Source organism: Podarcis filfolensis, assembly GCF_964270895.1.
Source record: "Podarcis filfolensis genome assembly, chromosome: 12".
NCBI lineage: Eukaryota > Metazoa > Chordata > Lepidosauria > Squamata > Lacertidae > Podarcis > Podarcis filfolensis.
Genome location: NC_139614.1, coordinates 6,646,214 through 6,663,376, shown reverse-complemented (window position 1 = coordinate 6,663,376; position 17,163 = coordinate 6,646,214). Strand labels below are relative to the sequence as shown.

The 17,163-nt window shown below is 46.6% G+C and overlaps 1 protein-coding gene across 2 annotated transcripts in view; it reads right to left on the bottom strand.

Moving 5' to 3' along the window:
* TBX20 (T-box transcription factor 20) overlaps positions 1–16,785 on the bottom strand; it is a 43,696-nt gene extending 26,911 nt beyond the window's left edge. Inside the window, exons 1-3 of one of the 2 annotated variants that reach the window (XM_083578149.1) lie at positions 16,339–16,785; positions 7,940–8,180; positions 3,942–4,106 (exon numbers count right to left, since the gene is read on the bottom strand). In XM_083578149.1, coding sequence (XP_083434275.1) covers positions 3,942–4,106; positions 7,940–8,180; positions 16,339–16,465 — 533 coding nt within the window. In that variant the 5' untranslated portion in view covers positions 16,466–16,785. Of the gene's footprint in view, positions 1–3,941; positions 4,107–7,939; positions 8,181–11,165; positions 11,421–16,338 lie in introns of those variants that run through there. The other variant, XM_083578150.1, reaches the window with a different exon arrangement.
* Between the last annotated feature and the right edge of the window lie 378 nt (positions 16,786–17,163).

Below are 17,163 nucleotides of genomic sequence, written 5' to 3'. Positions count from 1 at the left end.
GTCCAAACCAAAGGCCAGGCGGAACAGCTCTGTCTTGCAGGCCCCGCAGAAAGATGTCAAGACCCGCAGGGCCCTAGTCTCTTGTGACAGCGCATTCCACCAAGTCGGGGCCAGTACAGAAAAGGCCCTGGCCTTAATTGAAACCAATCTAACCACCTTGTGACTTGGGACCTCCAAAATGTTGTCATTTGTGAACCTTAAGGTCCTCTGCGGGGCATACCAGGAGAGGCGGTCCCGTAGCTAAGTGGGTCCTAGGCCGCACAAAGTCCCACCTGCACTATACATTTAAAGCAGTTATCATACCACTTTGAATCATCATGGATCCTGGAAACTATAGTTTGTCAAGGGTGGTGAGAGGTGTCAAGAGACTCCTAATTCCTTCAAAGAGCTACAGTTTTCAGAGTTTCCTGGAAACAGGATTTGGTTGTTAAACCACCCTGGCAATTGTAGCTCTGAGAGTGGAACAGGGCTCCCCTAAAAATTCTCAGCCCCCTTAAAAAACTGTGGTTCCCAAGATTCTTTGCGGAAGGCCCTGTTTGTTTAAATGTATGGGGCAGACAGGACTTTAGTCTGGTCCATTATTTTTAATAGGTGTTCTCTGAGTAAAACTCCGTTGAACACCGCCCACTATCCAGCACATAATCAAGAAACCGATTGTACTTTTACCTACCACTGAGCAACAAGTCATTATTTTGCCCTGTGGTGGATCTTAGCTTAGTCAGCAAGGAGTTAAAAGCACAGGGTGGCTTGCATTGTCAAGGAAACTAATCAACACTCTGTACCAATGTTAAAGAAACAAAACAGAAAACCCCAAAGGAAGAAACAACAAGCAGAATATTTAACTACAAGCTAGAACTCATAAGACAGGTATGTCTTTCAAAGGTTTGGTCTGGTTCCTAAAGCCATTTAAGCTAGTTGTATTCTGGGACTGGGGACCCGCGGAAAGTTTCACAATAGATTTTTCCAAAAGAATTTTGTTGCTTCCATTCACAGCGCCAGGGAGGGAGAGCCGCTTTGCACGCTGACAGCAGGAAAAGGAGGATTTAATGGTCATCCGCAGTGAAGGTTTATGAATGGAAAGGCTTTCAAATGATATTGGCTAATCCTCGTTAATTTCGGTCTCAGCAGTTGTGGTGCTGAAAGTTATTTCTCTACAAAAATGATGGGGGGGGGGAGCCTGGGGGTATGGATGTCACCAAGGCTTACCTACGGCAGGGATTCCTCCCCCCCGCGCCCCCCCTTTCTCTTGAGAATCACCTATGTAAGTAAACTTATGGATAGATCTTTTCGACATCAACAAGTTAACTTCATTTGACTCAATCTTGCCAAGCACGCAACAGATATATTTCTATCTTCAACACTTAAACGTACACACACAGAGATGTGGGTTCAGTCTACAAATAGTGATCACTGAAAAAATGAATTTAAAACCCCTGGAACTTAATTTATATTAGATTGCCAACATGCTTAAAGTTTGAGCCATTGAAAGATTCAGCTTAATCTGCCAAAAAAATCCTCATAATACAATAGACAAAAGCATCATTTGAAGGAGACAGGCCAAGATCCCAGTCCTATACCAGGTGAACTTAGTGGGACTTACTTCTGAGTAGACATGTATAGACTGCATAGTGAAGGTCCCATTTCTGAACGAAGTTTATCCACATCTGGACAGTTACAGGAATTTTTTAATATATATTTTACTCCCATAGGAAAAAGCTTTGAGGTGGATAAAGTAGTCTTTACTGCCTGCCAGCCAAACTCTCTATCAGGAAGCCATTCCAAATTCTGAGGGCCACAACTGAGAAGCCCCTGTCCAAGGTAGCCATCTATCATATCTTATAATTTGGTGGAATGATGAGGTTGTTTTTGAGCCAGATTGACTCATTTCACTCTGTGCTGCATCTTGTACAGGATGACATCACTCCAGGAGGTGGCCAGCGCTGCTGGATCCTATCACCCACCATCCCAGCCAACACCACCAGTGGTCATGGAGGACTGGAGTCATAGCCCAACAACATCTTGGGGGAAGGGTCACTACATCGCCTGACCCTGCCCTAGACAAACCATTCTAGGAAGTACCAGACACCATTTTGGAGCAGTTGTGGTAATGAAGAGGTCTCATTCAGAGCTTCAGTGTGAAACCTCTGGGGCCTTGAATGCTTCACTGACGGGCATCAAAGAAACAATGTTCTCCCAGTCACCTACTGTCCACAGTTTAAGGACTCAGTTGCTTTGGCGAACTACACTGAAGCATCTCAGGTGCCGTGGAAATAGAGGAAGGCTTTCCATGGGATGCGGGTGGCTCTGTGGTTTAACCCTAGGGTTTGCCAATCAGAAGGTCGGCGGTTCGAATCCCCGCGACGGGGTGAGCTCCCGTTGCTCGGTCCCTGCTCCTGCCCACCTAGCAGTTTGAAAGCATGCCAAAGTGCAAGTAGATAAATAGGTACCACTCCGGTGGGAAGGTAAACGGCATTTCCGTGCGCTGCTCTGGTTCGCCAGAAGCGGCTTAGTCATGCTGGCCACATGACCCGGAAGCTGTACGCCGGCTCCCTTGGCCAATAAAGCGAGATGAGCACCGCAACCCCAGAGTCGGCCACGACTGGACCTAATGGTCAGGGGGTCCCTTTACCTTCTTTACCTTCCATGGAGGCCTCCAAGTGAGATAGCACCCGTGTCAGCACAGCTCTGACAGCAGGCCAGTTTGGGAGAAGGGAAGGAGTGGTTCATGGGATTTGGAATATTGCAGGAGTTGTGGAAAGAGATTTGGATCTCAATGTGTATTTTGAAACATCATGGGGAACATGAAGGGGTCTGAATTTAGAGTTGTACTTGGGGAAACTAGCAGCTTTCCCGAGAGTGGAATGACTTGGCTTACTGAGTCGGATTGCAAACTAAGCCAAGGGGAGTTCAATCATTCCTAGATATTCTCTCTCTCTCTCTCTCTCTCTCTCTCTCACACACACACACACACACCATTTATTATTCAGAAGTTCTGTGGATACAGAAGCTGAAAAAACTGAGCTGTTCAATTGAAAAAAGGATGGTGTCCCCTTGACTTGCAGAGCAAGTCGGCAATTAATTGACTGCAGTGCATAAACATGACCCATGGTTTAGTCTTCAGTTGAAAAAATAATGTAATTGCATGAATCAAGCTGTAATCTAATATTTTTGACTTGCACTTGGCCAAACATGCCTGGATTTCTTTGAAGTTAAAGAGTGGAAAGTATTGTAGCAAGAAGAAAATAATGTATATATTTAAAGGGCCATTTAAACTGTTTGGCACTAAAACTTTTGCAAAGTTTTTTGGGGAGGGGAGGGCAGCAAATCCTTAACATCTCTGGGCATGATTAAGCCAACATTAATGGAACCTGTTTTTACTTTGATTAGATTGCACCTAGGATTCGTGGGGGCCGATGTGCAACTCTCCTTTTAAAATCTGCTTGCATTTAGCTGGATCATGCATACTGCCACACACTGCTCAAAATTTTGGGGGTTTCCTATAAAAAAGCTCAACAATACAGCAGGAATAGACAACCCTTGGGGAAATTTCCTTGGAAGTAATCTGTCAAGAGCTGCAAAACAGTGGTGTGTGGAACAGGAGTCAAAAGGGGGCATGGCTAGGGCCAAAAGTAGATGGAACCACCTCCTTTTCTCTCACCCCCTTTCCTTCCAGTTTTCTTCCTCCTTGCCACCTGCATAAAATTGAACCAAGGGCCACATAACATTAGACCAAGGGCCAAATGCAGCCATAAGGCTGCAGACTGCCCACCTTTGGAATGCACAGAACTTTTGGTTCCTATCAAGGATTTTGTTTTCCTGACCATTGGTTTCAGCAGTTGTCAGTTCTTGGTCTTACCCCAGTATTTACAAAGCAACACTGAGGATTCACAGCAGAGATTTGAGGGGTGTGTGCAATGGATATAACTTGCACATGAACTGACCTTGCAGGCAGAGGAGGGTCTGCTTTGCCAGCAACCAGCCAGGAGGACCTGTGGTAGGCATATCGGTACCGCTTATTGTCCACTGGAACGATATCCATCAGCACAATGAACTTGGCTTCCGGGTCCACGCCCGAAAAGGAAACCCTAATGGTCGGAAACATTCTTCTGAAACAGACAGAAGCAAACAAGATGATGAATATATAAATAAGGGACCAGAGAAAACAGCCCCTTTGAAACTGATCAGAAACAGACATTATAAGCCTAGCCTACCAGAGAGACGGGGAAATTCCAAGCATTTTCTGTATATCTTTGTTTGGGGATATTTAAAACAATCCATATCTCCCTACAAATATACATTGACTGAAGCCACTCCGCATTTTAAACATTTAAAATGCATTTTAAACTGCAGCTTGACAGCCACATGCAACTCCCAGGCAGTTAAAGAAAGAGAGTCGTGTAAGAAGACTTGTCATGTCCCTTCCAGCGCAGGGTGAGCAAGCCTGAGGTTGCAAGTGGAGGGAGGTGGGAAAACTGCAACTGTAGATCTGTAGGAACACAATGGAATGGAATCCTCTGGCCCTGTGGAGCTCAATGGGGGAAATAGGGCAAGGAAGCAACAAGCAAAATGGAGGCTATGCGGGAGAAGAGTGAAAATTAGTATAATAAACAGCAGTCATGGCTTTGGATATGACAGCAAGCTTGCGAGTTGAGGCATCTCACTGCACATTCTAACCTAGAGAGTGGAAAAATACATGTGCCTCCAGGTTTTTAGATGTGTTGCCGAATTAAAAGTTGGTCATACTTCCATTCTGCATCATATCCAAAGTAAATACAGTGGTACCTCTGGTTAAGAACTTAATTCATTCCGGAGGTCCATTCTTAACCTGAAACTGTTCTTAACCTGAAGCACCACTTTAGCTAATGGGGCCTCCCACTGCTGCCGCCATGCCGCCACCGTGTGATTTCTGTTCTCATCCTGAAACAAAGTTCTTAACCCAAGGTACTACTTCTGGGTTAGCGGAGTCTGTAACCTGAAGCGTCTGTAACCTGAAGTGTCTGTAACCTGAGGTACCACTGTATATTGTTTTGAAGAATATTATGGTGTTGATAAATGTAATAGCATTGTATCTATCATCTGCCCAGGAAACAGTCAGGATGAAAGGTGATCTGTTTTTAAAAAAATAAAATGTGCATGCCATTTCCTAAGAGTTAACTTTTTTAAAAAATCAAGGGGAATTTTGGCTATGTGTTTCCAATTTATATCCCTCCTTTCCACATGAAATGGCATGAAATCGTGGTATTGTTAAAAAAAAAAAGCAGCCTTGCAGGTATTAATGGCTATTTCTGAACTGTTTAAGCGCCCCCATTTTAAATGGGACAATAAAGAAGCAGTCCAATGAACAAATAGGAACCTGTAAAATATCACAAAATGATGCAGCGTGGAAGAAGGGTTGTGATTTCACTAGTGATTTCACAAGCACCATTTGTAGCCCTTAGCTGCAATTTTTGGGGAGGAAACCCCACTGAGCTTACTGGAGCTTCCTTCTGGGTAAACACTTAAAACATTATAGGTCTAAAAAGATGAAATAGTGTGGTAAACTCAGAGTTGTTGCTCAAGAGTTGCATGGGATCGTGACAGCTCTTTTCAAAGTTCCTGTTGTGACAATGGCACTTTCCCAGCATTTACGGAACAATATTTTGTCAATGGGAAAGTGCAAAGTTCCCACCACTGCCTTCATATATACTGCTTTCATTGAGAGCACAAGTTATATTTTAAGTATATAGTGTGATAAATATGTGTACGTCAACACTTGTATCATGCAGGTACCTTTGCCAAAGGAGATGAGCTTGGTTGCAGAGCCCGGCTGAGTTTTGTATAGGTCTGTGTTAAATCCAGATTTCCTTTGTGTAAAATAGCCTTAAGGAAACTGTACTGTAATCTGGAAATGCCCAGGAAGAGGGAGGGAACTCACTTTTGAGTGTTTATGAGAAGAACAAAACCAGAATCCTAAATCCTCAGACAGGCTTTCCCAAGTCTGATTAACTTTAGAGCTTTTAGCTCTGGGTGGGACTTCTGCAAAGGACACTAAGAATGGGGTAACCAAGAAAAGCTTTTAAAACAAACAACTACAGTTTTCCCTTTTTAAGCCATGGGTTTTGGCTTAAGGAAATTTTGTAATTTAATTATGTTTATACGGGGTATATGGAATGTGCAAATTATTGGCAGAAATGAAAACAAGGAAGAAATGAGGGTGAGCATCTCCTCTGAGTGCACAGGGTCCACGATTCAGTATCCTAGCATCTCCATGTGGGACTGGGTGAAACCCCTGCCTGAAACCTAGAGAGCAGCTGTCAGTCAGTGTAGGCAGTACTGAGCTGGATGGGCCAATGGGCTGATTTCATAATAGGCAGATTCCAGTGTTACAAAGCCCCCTGAATACACAGCAATTTTATGCCTATTATGGATGGGGTCCTCTGCTTATTAGCTGTAGAGGCTGATTCATATACTCATATACTGCACAAAGTGGACTTTAGTCCCCAAAAGCTCATGTCACAGTAAATTGAGGTCATCTTTAAGGTGCTGCTGTACGGGACGCGGGTGGCGCTGTGGGTTAAACCACAGAGCCTAGGGCTTGCTGATCAGAAGGTCGGCGGTTCGAATCCCCGCGACGGGGTGAGCTCCCGTTGCTCGGTCCCTGCCCAACCTAGCAGTTCGAAAGCATGTCAGAGTGCAAGTAGATAAATAGGGATCGCTCCAGCGGGAAGGTAAACGGCGTTTCCGTGCACTGCTCTGGTTTGCCAGAAGCGGCTTAGTCATGCTGGCCACATGTCCTGGAAGCTGTACGCTGGCTCCCTCGGCCAATAAAGCGAGATGAACGCCGCAACCCCAGAGTCGGTCACGACTGGACCTAATGGTCAGGGGTCCCTTTACCTTTACCTTAAGGTGCTGCAAGCCTTTTCTGTTTTTGTTTCTGCTACAACAGACTGATTTGGTGACCCTTCTGAAAATAGCATTAATCCATAAATTATATTATTGTAGGTTTGTTTGAAAAAAAATTACTGGTTATTTTACAGATTTCAACTGAAGGCACACATTTTTTTACTCCATCCTAAGCTTCTCAAGTACTGCTCATGCACTATAATGTAATCCTACTTAGAAGTAAGTACCATTGCGTTCAATAGGACTTACTCCCAAGTAAGTGGGTGCAGGATTGCAGCCTAAAAGAAAATGAAACAAACAGGTCCAGACAATATCCCAAAGCTGGTTTTTGCACTGCAGCAGTTTGTATAGTTAGTATTCTACAGCTGTTCCCTCACATCAAAATAAAAGGAAGCATAACATTCTCATTCTAACTATTACTCTGATATTAATAACCTTTAGGTGCAGACTACAAGCAAATACTTCAAGTGGTCTAATGTTACAGTGGCTGATACACAAGGCAGGCGCATCACTTGGAGACACCAACATTCAACCCATGACATGCATGTGTTAAACAGCCATCACAGATCAAAAAGGAAAAAAGAGGACAAGAACCTTCATGTCATCTGACAACACCTCAAACTCAGTATTTTTAGCAATGAGGCGTGGAAGCGGAGAGGAGCAGATCAGACCTTTTTCTGCGTAAAGGAAGCTTTTCTAGCACAATCCAGATGCCTGAAGCACGGGCTGGATAAATCCACAGCTCTGCACGCTGGCTGGTGATAAACTACCCCTTTCCCAGACTTCTGAGTCAACTTTTTCGCCCTGTGCACTTCTATTCTCACCCCTCTTTCCTTTCAGTTGCTCCATTGTAATTTTGCACAACAAATAAGCAAAAGCAGTTGTGCTGAAGCAACATCTCCCCCAAATCTCACACGCAGCTAATGCCTTGCTTAGGACCACCAACCAAAGCTCGTCACTATTTTGTGACGTTTTTGGTTAGTCCTAACGAAGGCACTGTCCAACTGTGGATTGTGGTGCCAAAATATAACCGATATCTTTGAAGGTATAGCCTTACCTTCCCGATTTGGTGATGATCATCTCGGTGCCCAGGTCGTGGAATTTGTCCCAGAGGTCCTTGGTCTCCAGGCTGCAGGAGATCTTGGCCATCTCCTCGCTGGGAATGATGGGGGTGGTGGGAATGAGGGGCTCGGTGCACAGGGAAGAGGGGCTGGCGCTGCTGAAATCCCCCGGCGGCGTTTCCAAAGCGGGCAAGTCGCCGAGCGTTTGGGAGCAAGACGACTTCTCCACGAATTGCTCTGCAAATGGGACAGAGAGAAAGGGCGACGACGGAGTGAGACCGCTGCTCCTGGTGAATAATCGAGTCACCACAGCAGAGCAAAAATGGGAAAGCAAGTCAGCCTGCTGCCAGGAGGAGCAGAGAGGTGAACCTGACAAACACTAGGAAGGATTCCAGCAGAAAGCCAATAATAACCAGGAGGGGAACTGATGCGCTCGCAGAAAGGTCCTGAACTCCCGCAAATGAAAACAACGCGCACGAAATTGGAGAGATCGTTGTGGCTATAGCCGATCCAAGACTATCCTGGGGTCTCTTTTCCATCTCCCTGTCTCTTCCCTCACTCATATGAACTTACGGCCCCTTTGGGAAAGCGGAGGCTTGAAAACTGCGGCCAGGATCCCGCAACATTAACCCCCTGAATTTCTCGAGCGGCAGAGGATACTGTTTTTAAACTCCCTGCCGCCTCTGCGTTTTACGCACAGCAACAGCAGAGGCGTTCGGGCGCTTTTAGGCAGGGAGCCGGCTACACACAGTCACCGCAATTGGCAGTTAAAAGCAATCAAAGCGCAGCGAAAGTGTTGCATCTGGAGAGCTTTCTCCACTGCCGCCGCCTCCTGATTTCCATCGCGTCTTGTTCTCAAGATTTCAGAAGAGAGAACGGGGAAGAGAGAACTTGTCGGTTGCCTCGCAGACGAGTGCAGACGCCGCCCCGAGACGGCTTTGCCCACTCTCGAAGCGCGCCACGGACAATGTTTTGCAAGCAAGTACAAGAACGCTGGCCACTTGCTTTCTGTGGCAAGAAACCTGTGTTTCATCCGCTTCACTTTAGATGTGAAGGCCTGGGAGAAAACGAAAAAGATTGCGCGCGGGAGCTGGGTTGTGTCCCCCCCCCCCAGTTTGTCCGTTCCTCCCACCTATTAGTTTCTGAACAATTGGAGAGTAGACAAGGAGTGGGAATCAAATTTTACGTCCCGTTCTCACTCCCATTTTTTTCGGAAACAAGGAGTGGGGAGGGAAGGGAAAATTGGGAGAAAGCAATTTCCCCCAGTTTTCCTTTTCCCCACCAAGCAGGCTTGTGCTCGGGTTCACATGAATGAATGAATGCTCTTCATTTTAAAACAACCTGCAAATAGAAAAGTAGCGCGTCAACCTTCCAGACTTGCTCTGGCATTCCGTTTTCGCAGTGTATATTTATTTATCTTGGAGCATTGTCACGTGAGCTTTCACTTGCCACCTAAAGATTTAGATGTTTGCCTCCTCACTGAGGCCTAGAACCTCGAAGTGTGGCACAAAGCTCCGTCCTTGAAAACATTATTTACCGTACAAAAAAGGTTTTAGCTCAAAAAACTTTGTGTAGAAAACACCAAGCGAAAGGGAGATGATTTGCAATCAAGGACGCGGATCTTTTTAGGGGGTGCAATTTATTTATTTTTTAACGACCCTGCTTACTTGGAAGAAAGGAAGTACCTTTGAACTCCGTAGGCGTTTTCCTATTTATTCAGGATGAGTTTAAACTACTTTCCCGCCCCCCCTTCCCCAACCGAAAGCGCATTCCTATGCAAGTCTACGCGGAAGGAGATCAGTTGGGCTTCCTCCCAAGCAAATAGGTACAGGAGCTGCATCTGGTTGCAAAAAACGGGTGAAACACCATCGGGCCCAGCTAACCTTCCCAAAATTCAAAGCACTGTTACTTCTTTTCTTGGATTTCAATAGAAGGCGCAGGCTGCTAATCCTTTAGCATCTCCTTGGGAGTAAGCCTCGTTGCATTCTGTGAGACCAAGCCTAGGATCGCACCTTGAGCCTGAAATCCCAGGCACACTTACCTGGGAATAAGCCCCATTGAACTTAATAGGATTTACCTCCGACTAAACATATAGTTCAGAGGCTTCCCTCTCTCCCACTGTGTTCAAAGGGGATTTCACGAGGGGCTGGACATTCTCCTTGGAGTAGCTCTCGCTGAGCCTTCTGTGAATAAACATGTTTAGGTGAACGCTTCTTGACTGGATCCTGCCCCAACTTGTGATCAACAAAAGAACTACATAGAATAGGTAGCAGAGCATCTCTTTATTGTGGCTTGCTTCTACCTGCAAAGGGTAACTGAAATTAAATGGTTGTCAGTTACTGGGGAAATGAATTCTTGGAGTCAGGAGTGCCAAGTTGGCCCTGTGACCGTGGGTGCCCAGGCCCGTGGGTGTCAGGCAGCATGCATGGTGCTGGCATGGACATTTGTGGGTGCCCGCACAGCGCCTTCATGGGGAATTTTGCGAGTGCTTGGGCACCCAGAGCCCTAGGGAGTTGGCACCTATACTTGGAGTGTCATGCTGGGACCAGGTAGGGTGGCGTTGGGCCGGTACTTACCTCTCAGTTTAACTTACCTCACAGGGTTGTAGTGAGGATAAAAGCGATTTGGGGGGGCTAGAACTTGATGGAGAAGCAGCATATAAATATTAAGATATAGGTAGGAAGAAGGACCACAGATTTGGGAACCTTCCCAAATCTAGAGGGAAAACCGCCTCCAAACACCCTGCGGCTTCTGATCGTCCTGATCAATCTTCCAGATTGATCACAAGTTCTTCTGATCGGATTTCTTTCTCCAGTCCCTCCGCCTGGAGAGAGATTGCCCAGGAGGATTCCAAAGAAACCCCCATTTTCATCAGGCGAGGGGACCGAGAGGGAAATAAAGCCATCGCTTGACCTCCTGGCATTGTAACTTTCCGTGGGGCGCTATCAGATGTGGGCATCGTCAGCACGCCTCACCTTCCGCACAAGTATAGAGCTCAAGTGCCATAAACTGGAGACGAAATGCGAAGGAAACGGATCCAGCTGGAGAAAGTAAGTCAGAGATCCCCCAACGCCCCAGCTGTATCCGGAAAATCGGGATCTAGTGGTTTGTGCGCAGTCGGAATGGAGGCGAGAAAGGCTTGACTGTGCTTTAGCTAAAACCAGATATAGGACTCTTAATTCTAAAACACTCAGGATGTAACCCTACCCTACGTCCACTTACCTGGGAGTAAGCCCCACTGAACTCGGAGGGGCTTACTTCTGAGTAGGCTTAAATTTGATTGCATTGTAAAGCCCCGGGCCCCCTCTTAGCAGCTGCTTGTTAAATCCAGTCCAGGGGCCAGCATCCACCGGGAATTTTTCTCAAATGTGCTCAGGAAGCTTGCGCAGGAGAGCTTCTCCTGCTGGTCGCGCGCCTCGGCGCTGTTGGAAGCCAACTGATAAGGACCCAGTTACTTTGAAGGCAGGGAGCCTGTCTAAATGCCCCGATTATCGCCGCCCTTAAATAAAGAAACCACTTGAGGGCCTTCGTGGTGGTTGGTTTATCCAGCTGGCGTCCGAAGCGAGCGGCGCGCTATGGAAGGGAAACCCAAAATAGAACTGGTCCCAGATGGGCAGGATCGGACCAGCGACGCCGGCGGCCCATTCCCAACCAACTCACAGGACGCATCCTGTGCCAAGATTCGGGGCCGCACCAGCCGGAGACTGGTCCCGAGCAATTCACCCACTAAATGCCAGAAAACACCCACCACCAATTGGTCAGATACACGTTTCCAACCGGACTAGCCCAGTGAAAGGTTGCGACTCCCTGAGATGTTAAAAACGGCTGAGATTTCCTTCCCAAGGAAATATGCGCAGATTTGGAGCACGCAAGATGTGCGCTGCGACCCCAAGCGAAAACCTCATTCAATTCAGTGGGATCTACTTCCAATAATGAAGCAGATCTAATTGTCCAGTCCAGTCCAGATCCCATAAGGCAGGCTCGAAGCCTGATCCTGACAGCCGTGTAGGATTGAGGATTGGAGTGACCATTCTGTGATATTATGGCAGTGAGCAAAGCTGTGTTGTAACCTTGGAATAAAGTCAAGGAGGGGTGGGGAGAAAAAGCCTGATTCTCGACCCCTTTATTCAGGATAAATATTTCAGCTTCAGAGGGATCGGACAGATGTAAAACCTCGTGCTTTATTCAAAGTCAGGGTGCGCTCAAATCCAAATAACTTCGTGGCTGGGTTGCCCAACTCACTGATCCAATGTAAACTTCGGAGCTGAGTGGGGTATTAAAATAATTACGGTTTGGAAAGGGACATAACTAAGGATGACATATGCATCCAGACTTGGGGGTGGACAAAACGTCTCTGTTCCTAACACTCTTCCAAGGTTCCCTGCAGGGCGCAAACTGACCAGTAGTTTCACGCACCATTGAAAGGAATGAACTCTGCTTTTACGCAGTCTCGCTCCTTTGAAATGGGGTTTATTTAGGGAGAAACGCTCAGGTGAGTTGTGGCTTTCCTTGGGATGAAGTTCACTGACTTCTAACAGTCTGCACGGAAATCACTGCGTCTCCCTCGATCCAGGGTGTATAAACCCATCCACACAGGATCGCACCCTCCGGAAATCTCAAAATCTTCATTTAAAATATCTCACCTCCCAGCAAGGGACTTAAACGCAATGGATGCTTTGTGGCAATTGTTTGGTTTTGCGTTCCGTACCCCGCCCTGGTATCTGTATCGATGGAAGGCGGGTTACACATATTTATGATAAATATATAAATAAAAGTACTACGAAAAGAAGAGAGCACTCGCTTTGTTGGGATTTTAGCAGGAACCTCTGTCAGGTTTTTGTTGTTCAATGGTTTTGTCACGCTCTTAAGCACGGTTATGTCAACGGGACACCCTCTAGAAAGCCAGTTTTTAGTTGATTAAACTAGTGGCACAAAATACCCCATAACTCTCTCCCACGGAGATCTAGCGATTTTTTAATTCAGAGTGCCGAAGACACTCGAGGGACATTCTAAGCCTTCGTTCTCAGTCCTGGTGTAACCTTTCAAGCGCATTTTAAAGCACACGCTGCCAAGAATCCTGGGAACTGTTATTTACCAACACCCAGAACTACAGTTCCCAGCAAACTATGGTTCCCAGGATTAATTGGGGGAGGGGTGCGCTTTAAGTGTATGGCGCGAACACAGCCAAGTTGCGTCTCACACGTTCAGCAGTGACTCCTAGCTCCAACGCATAAGAATGGATTTCCCAGATAGCTGTCCCATTGGGATTAAATGGACCGAATTAGATCGAAGTGTAACCCCCAGTTCATGGCAGCGGAATCCGCCACCGAGCAAAGCCAACCGTATCTGTGACTCTGACTCTAATCAGCCCCTGGGCGCGCAAGACTCCGCGGTTGAGTCTGCGAAATGGGCTGAACAGAAGAGACGGCAAGTTGGGCCTACACTTCCAATGGAAGAAGGAAGAGGGGAGCTAGAAGGCGAGGCATGTCTACAGCGAGTCGATTTGGAACGCGCTCCAAAGAAAACCCAGTGCCCTCGGCCTCCGGTTTCTTCCTCAGCAAGGGACCAAACAAGGAAACCGAATAAAAACAAATCGAGATCCCGCCCGGTCCAATCTCTTGGTGATCATCTTAGTCGGTTTAGCAGAACTTAAGGATATGGTCGTACCGAATCTCTTTCAACCTGTCCAGGATCTTTCTGCTCATTTTTACTTAAAAACTGCCATGGGAGGCGGGAAGTAATATTTTCTTAAGAGCAGGCGCAAAGACAAGTCTATGCAACCAGGAGCCAGTCCATACTCGGAACAGGGGGGGGAAAGAGGCTGTAAATAACCGGAAACAAATTCGCTGTGACCGAAGCTCAGAAAGATAAAGTATAAAATTATCTTTAAAGTACGATGTTTGGGATGAGGGAGCGGTTTCTATTTTCTACGAAAGTTTCTTAAGCATACGCATTGCTTATATTGAATACGTCTTTTTCGTACTTAAAAGCCTTCGGATTTTTGTTTTGTCTGTTTAAATTACCCTTTTTTAACAACGCCAATGAGAGCTCTCGCTCTTCCTAATAACAAAACGCAATATCAGAGTATAATTAGGAAAACCATTAGTTGAGGAGGAGGGAAGTCTCCGGCCAAGATGACCAAGAAGTTTTTATATATTATATGTAAGATGGACGTTTTGTCAAAAAATTTTTAATAAAATTTAATTAAAATTATATATATAGAGAGAGAACTCTCGCTCTTCCTTTCATTCTTCACCAAGAGAAAAAGGTAGTTTTCTAAAGGTGCATTATTTCTATTAATGGTTAAAGGGTGGGCTAGCTGACAGAGGGAAGAGGTGTTGAAAAATTTATAGTTAAGGGTTTCTGGGTAATGTTTCTTAAACAGCCATAAAAGAAACCCACACAAAGAGCTGAGCAATGATTTTATGAGAAGTATTTTTTGTTAAAGCTTCTGTAAGAGAAAATGATCTAAATACATAATGTACCTAAAGCTCAAAGTGCTATAAAGGTCAAAATCAACAAAATAGTATCTTAAAATAAACAGAGTGCAATAATTATTTGTTATTTTCCTTGTAACGTCCTTGGAGCAGAGACATATTTACTCTTTTCTTAGGAAATTCTGTAATTGAGGTTCTGTACAAGTCGACAGAACTTATTTAAAACAAAACGCACAAAACTGTTCACATTCTCCACTATTTATCATTATCATTATTAATCACCTGCCCTTTACCCAAAAGGCGGGTTCCAACATTAAAACACAATATTTAAAAACAGTTTAAAATAACTTAGGTGAGTCCTAAAAAGCATACACATCGAGTGTCAAAAGCCAAGGTAAATTGGGTTGGGTATTTGGATTGACGCACTAAACCTCTGGAATTAAAAGCAAGTTCTCTTACGAATCAAAATGGCTTATTTTCAAGTCAAAGTGGAAAGTTTCACTAGAGAGTATGAAACTGTAGTCCTGGCGTGTTTATCAGAAAGCAAATCTTATTTACTCAGCGGGGGGATGTTTTAGGATGGGACGTCCATCCATGAAGGATAGCGCAGATTGACTTCAGAGGCTTTAAGGATCACAGTCAAAAATTTGGGCTCCCTGTTGTGGATTGCAGAAAACCAGCGAAGTTTTGCCTTCGACTTCAAAGGGATGTGAACGGAGTCGTTGTATTTGAAAGCAAATCCCATTTCTTTCAGACTCCTTAGCTTATGATCACCTCATCCTAAATATATTTATCTGAAATAGGTCGGGTTTACTTTTTTTTAATGGCTTCCAGATTCAGAATCACAGCCTTGGCTATTACGAATTCCAGTGATTCCAGAGGACAAGTTTATTTTGAATACAAACTAATTCCAAAGGAGGGCCCATTTTCATCCTGAAGCAAATCCTGCCAAGCTAAACGTGCTTGCCCAGCGATCCTGGGACTTGCTCCCAGCTAAATGTGCACAGGATTGCAGTCGTCTCCTGTGCAGCAAATGTTCACAGAATTTCGGGGTTTTTTAAAATCTTGATTGCTAGTAATTACTTTAGCTGAATCTCCCTCTCCTTCAACTCTATCTCCCTAGTTTAAAAAGTGTACGAACAAACTGGGGAGCAGTGGTTCCCACGTAATCAGCTGGTCCTTGGGCTGATTTTACAACTACAGCTGCGCCCCAATGTTCTCGGATGAAAAGTTTGTTTTCCGGATCGATGGCCTCTTTTGCCCGGAGAGAGGAAGAGCAGTCCAAGAAAACTCAACTTAGCAAAATCGTATCTGGTTTTTATTTCTAACTGGAGATACGGCACTGGGGCCAGATCCTGTATCTGATCCCTCTAAAAGCAGCAGCTGCTTAAAAGGAAAACGACGCGTCGGATAATCGCAGCCTTTAAGGAACCACGGAACTCCCTATCGTAACACCGGGATATTTTAATTGTTCTACCAGGCTACTTAGAAAAGCGTTTGCTTCCGTTGCCTTTTAACACTTTCCACTGGGCGTTTGGAAGGCGTCCTTGAGAACATCCCAGTCAAAGGGAAGTTGAACCATCCAGTCCAACTTAGGAAAGGCATTTTCCCACCCCACGAATCATTATTGTTCTGGAAAGCTGTCCTTTCTAAAGGTATCGCCCCCGCCCGCCCACACAGCTACCGGGGAGTAAGGCCCAATGAGCTCGGCGCCGCATTAAAACTGCTAACACATTTGCAAAACTAAGCAGGAACCTGTCTGTTTTCCTGCACTGCAGGGGCTTCGCCTGGATGACCCTGGGGGACCCTTCTATGATCCTACGACACGATCACCCCCCTCCCTCCATTCCCCCAAGCGACCACTCCAGCATCCCATGCGAAAGCCCCTCTAGGCTGGGCAGGTGGGCTTGGAGAAGAGGACCCCCCGACGGCGCGTCCCTCCTTCTCCGGAGACTCACCCAGAGGCTTGATGGTGCTCTCGGCGCTCTCCTTCTCCTTGGAGCTCCCGCTGGACATGAGCGCGGCGATGGAGAAGGCGTTCGCCCGGGAGGAGAGCTGCGGCTTGGGGGAGGCGGTGTACTCCATGGTCTCGGAGCAGAGGACGGCACCCCCAAAAGAGTCAGAAGGTCGCGCAGAGCCAGGCCGTTCCCTCCTGCTACCCAGACGGCTCCAAAGGAGAAGCAGTGAGGAGGAAGGAGCCCACGGGCTGAGAGATCGGGAGGCCAGAACTTTTTGCCAGACTCCCCAGGAGGAGTTTGGAAGGTCAGGGAAGCGCGCGGGCGCAGTTTACGCGGCGACCATCGTTTTCCCTGCTCCCTGGATGGAGGCGAGGGAGAAGGAGAGCGCGCGCTTCGGTGCGGATGGAAGAGGCGTCTGCCAGGGCCGGAGGGCTTGCAGTGAGATCCGCCTTCCTTCCTCCTCCGCCTTAATTCGCTGGCCGCCGAGATCCTATCGGCTGCCAGCCAATCAGGGCCTGCCCACGTCAGGCCTCGCTGATCCCACCGGAGAGGAAGGCAGAGCGCGCGGGAGGGCAAGCGCCGGGCTCTCCAAACTCGCCTTTTCTTTCAAGCCAACAGTTTAGTTCTGGGGAGGAAACCAGAGTTTGGAGAGGTCTCCCCCTGGTCCTTTTTCGGGGTTTCAAGAGGGAGGGGGGACCCTCCACGGAGGGCATCGGACCACCCCTATTCTGTGTTTCAGCCCACGCGTTTTGATTTCTCCATCTCCGGGCAGCTCGCTGGCTCCACGAGCGTTCAGGGTTTCCTCACCACGAAGTTTGTTTGTTT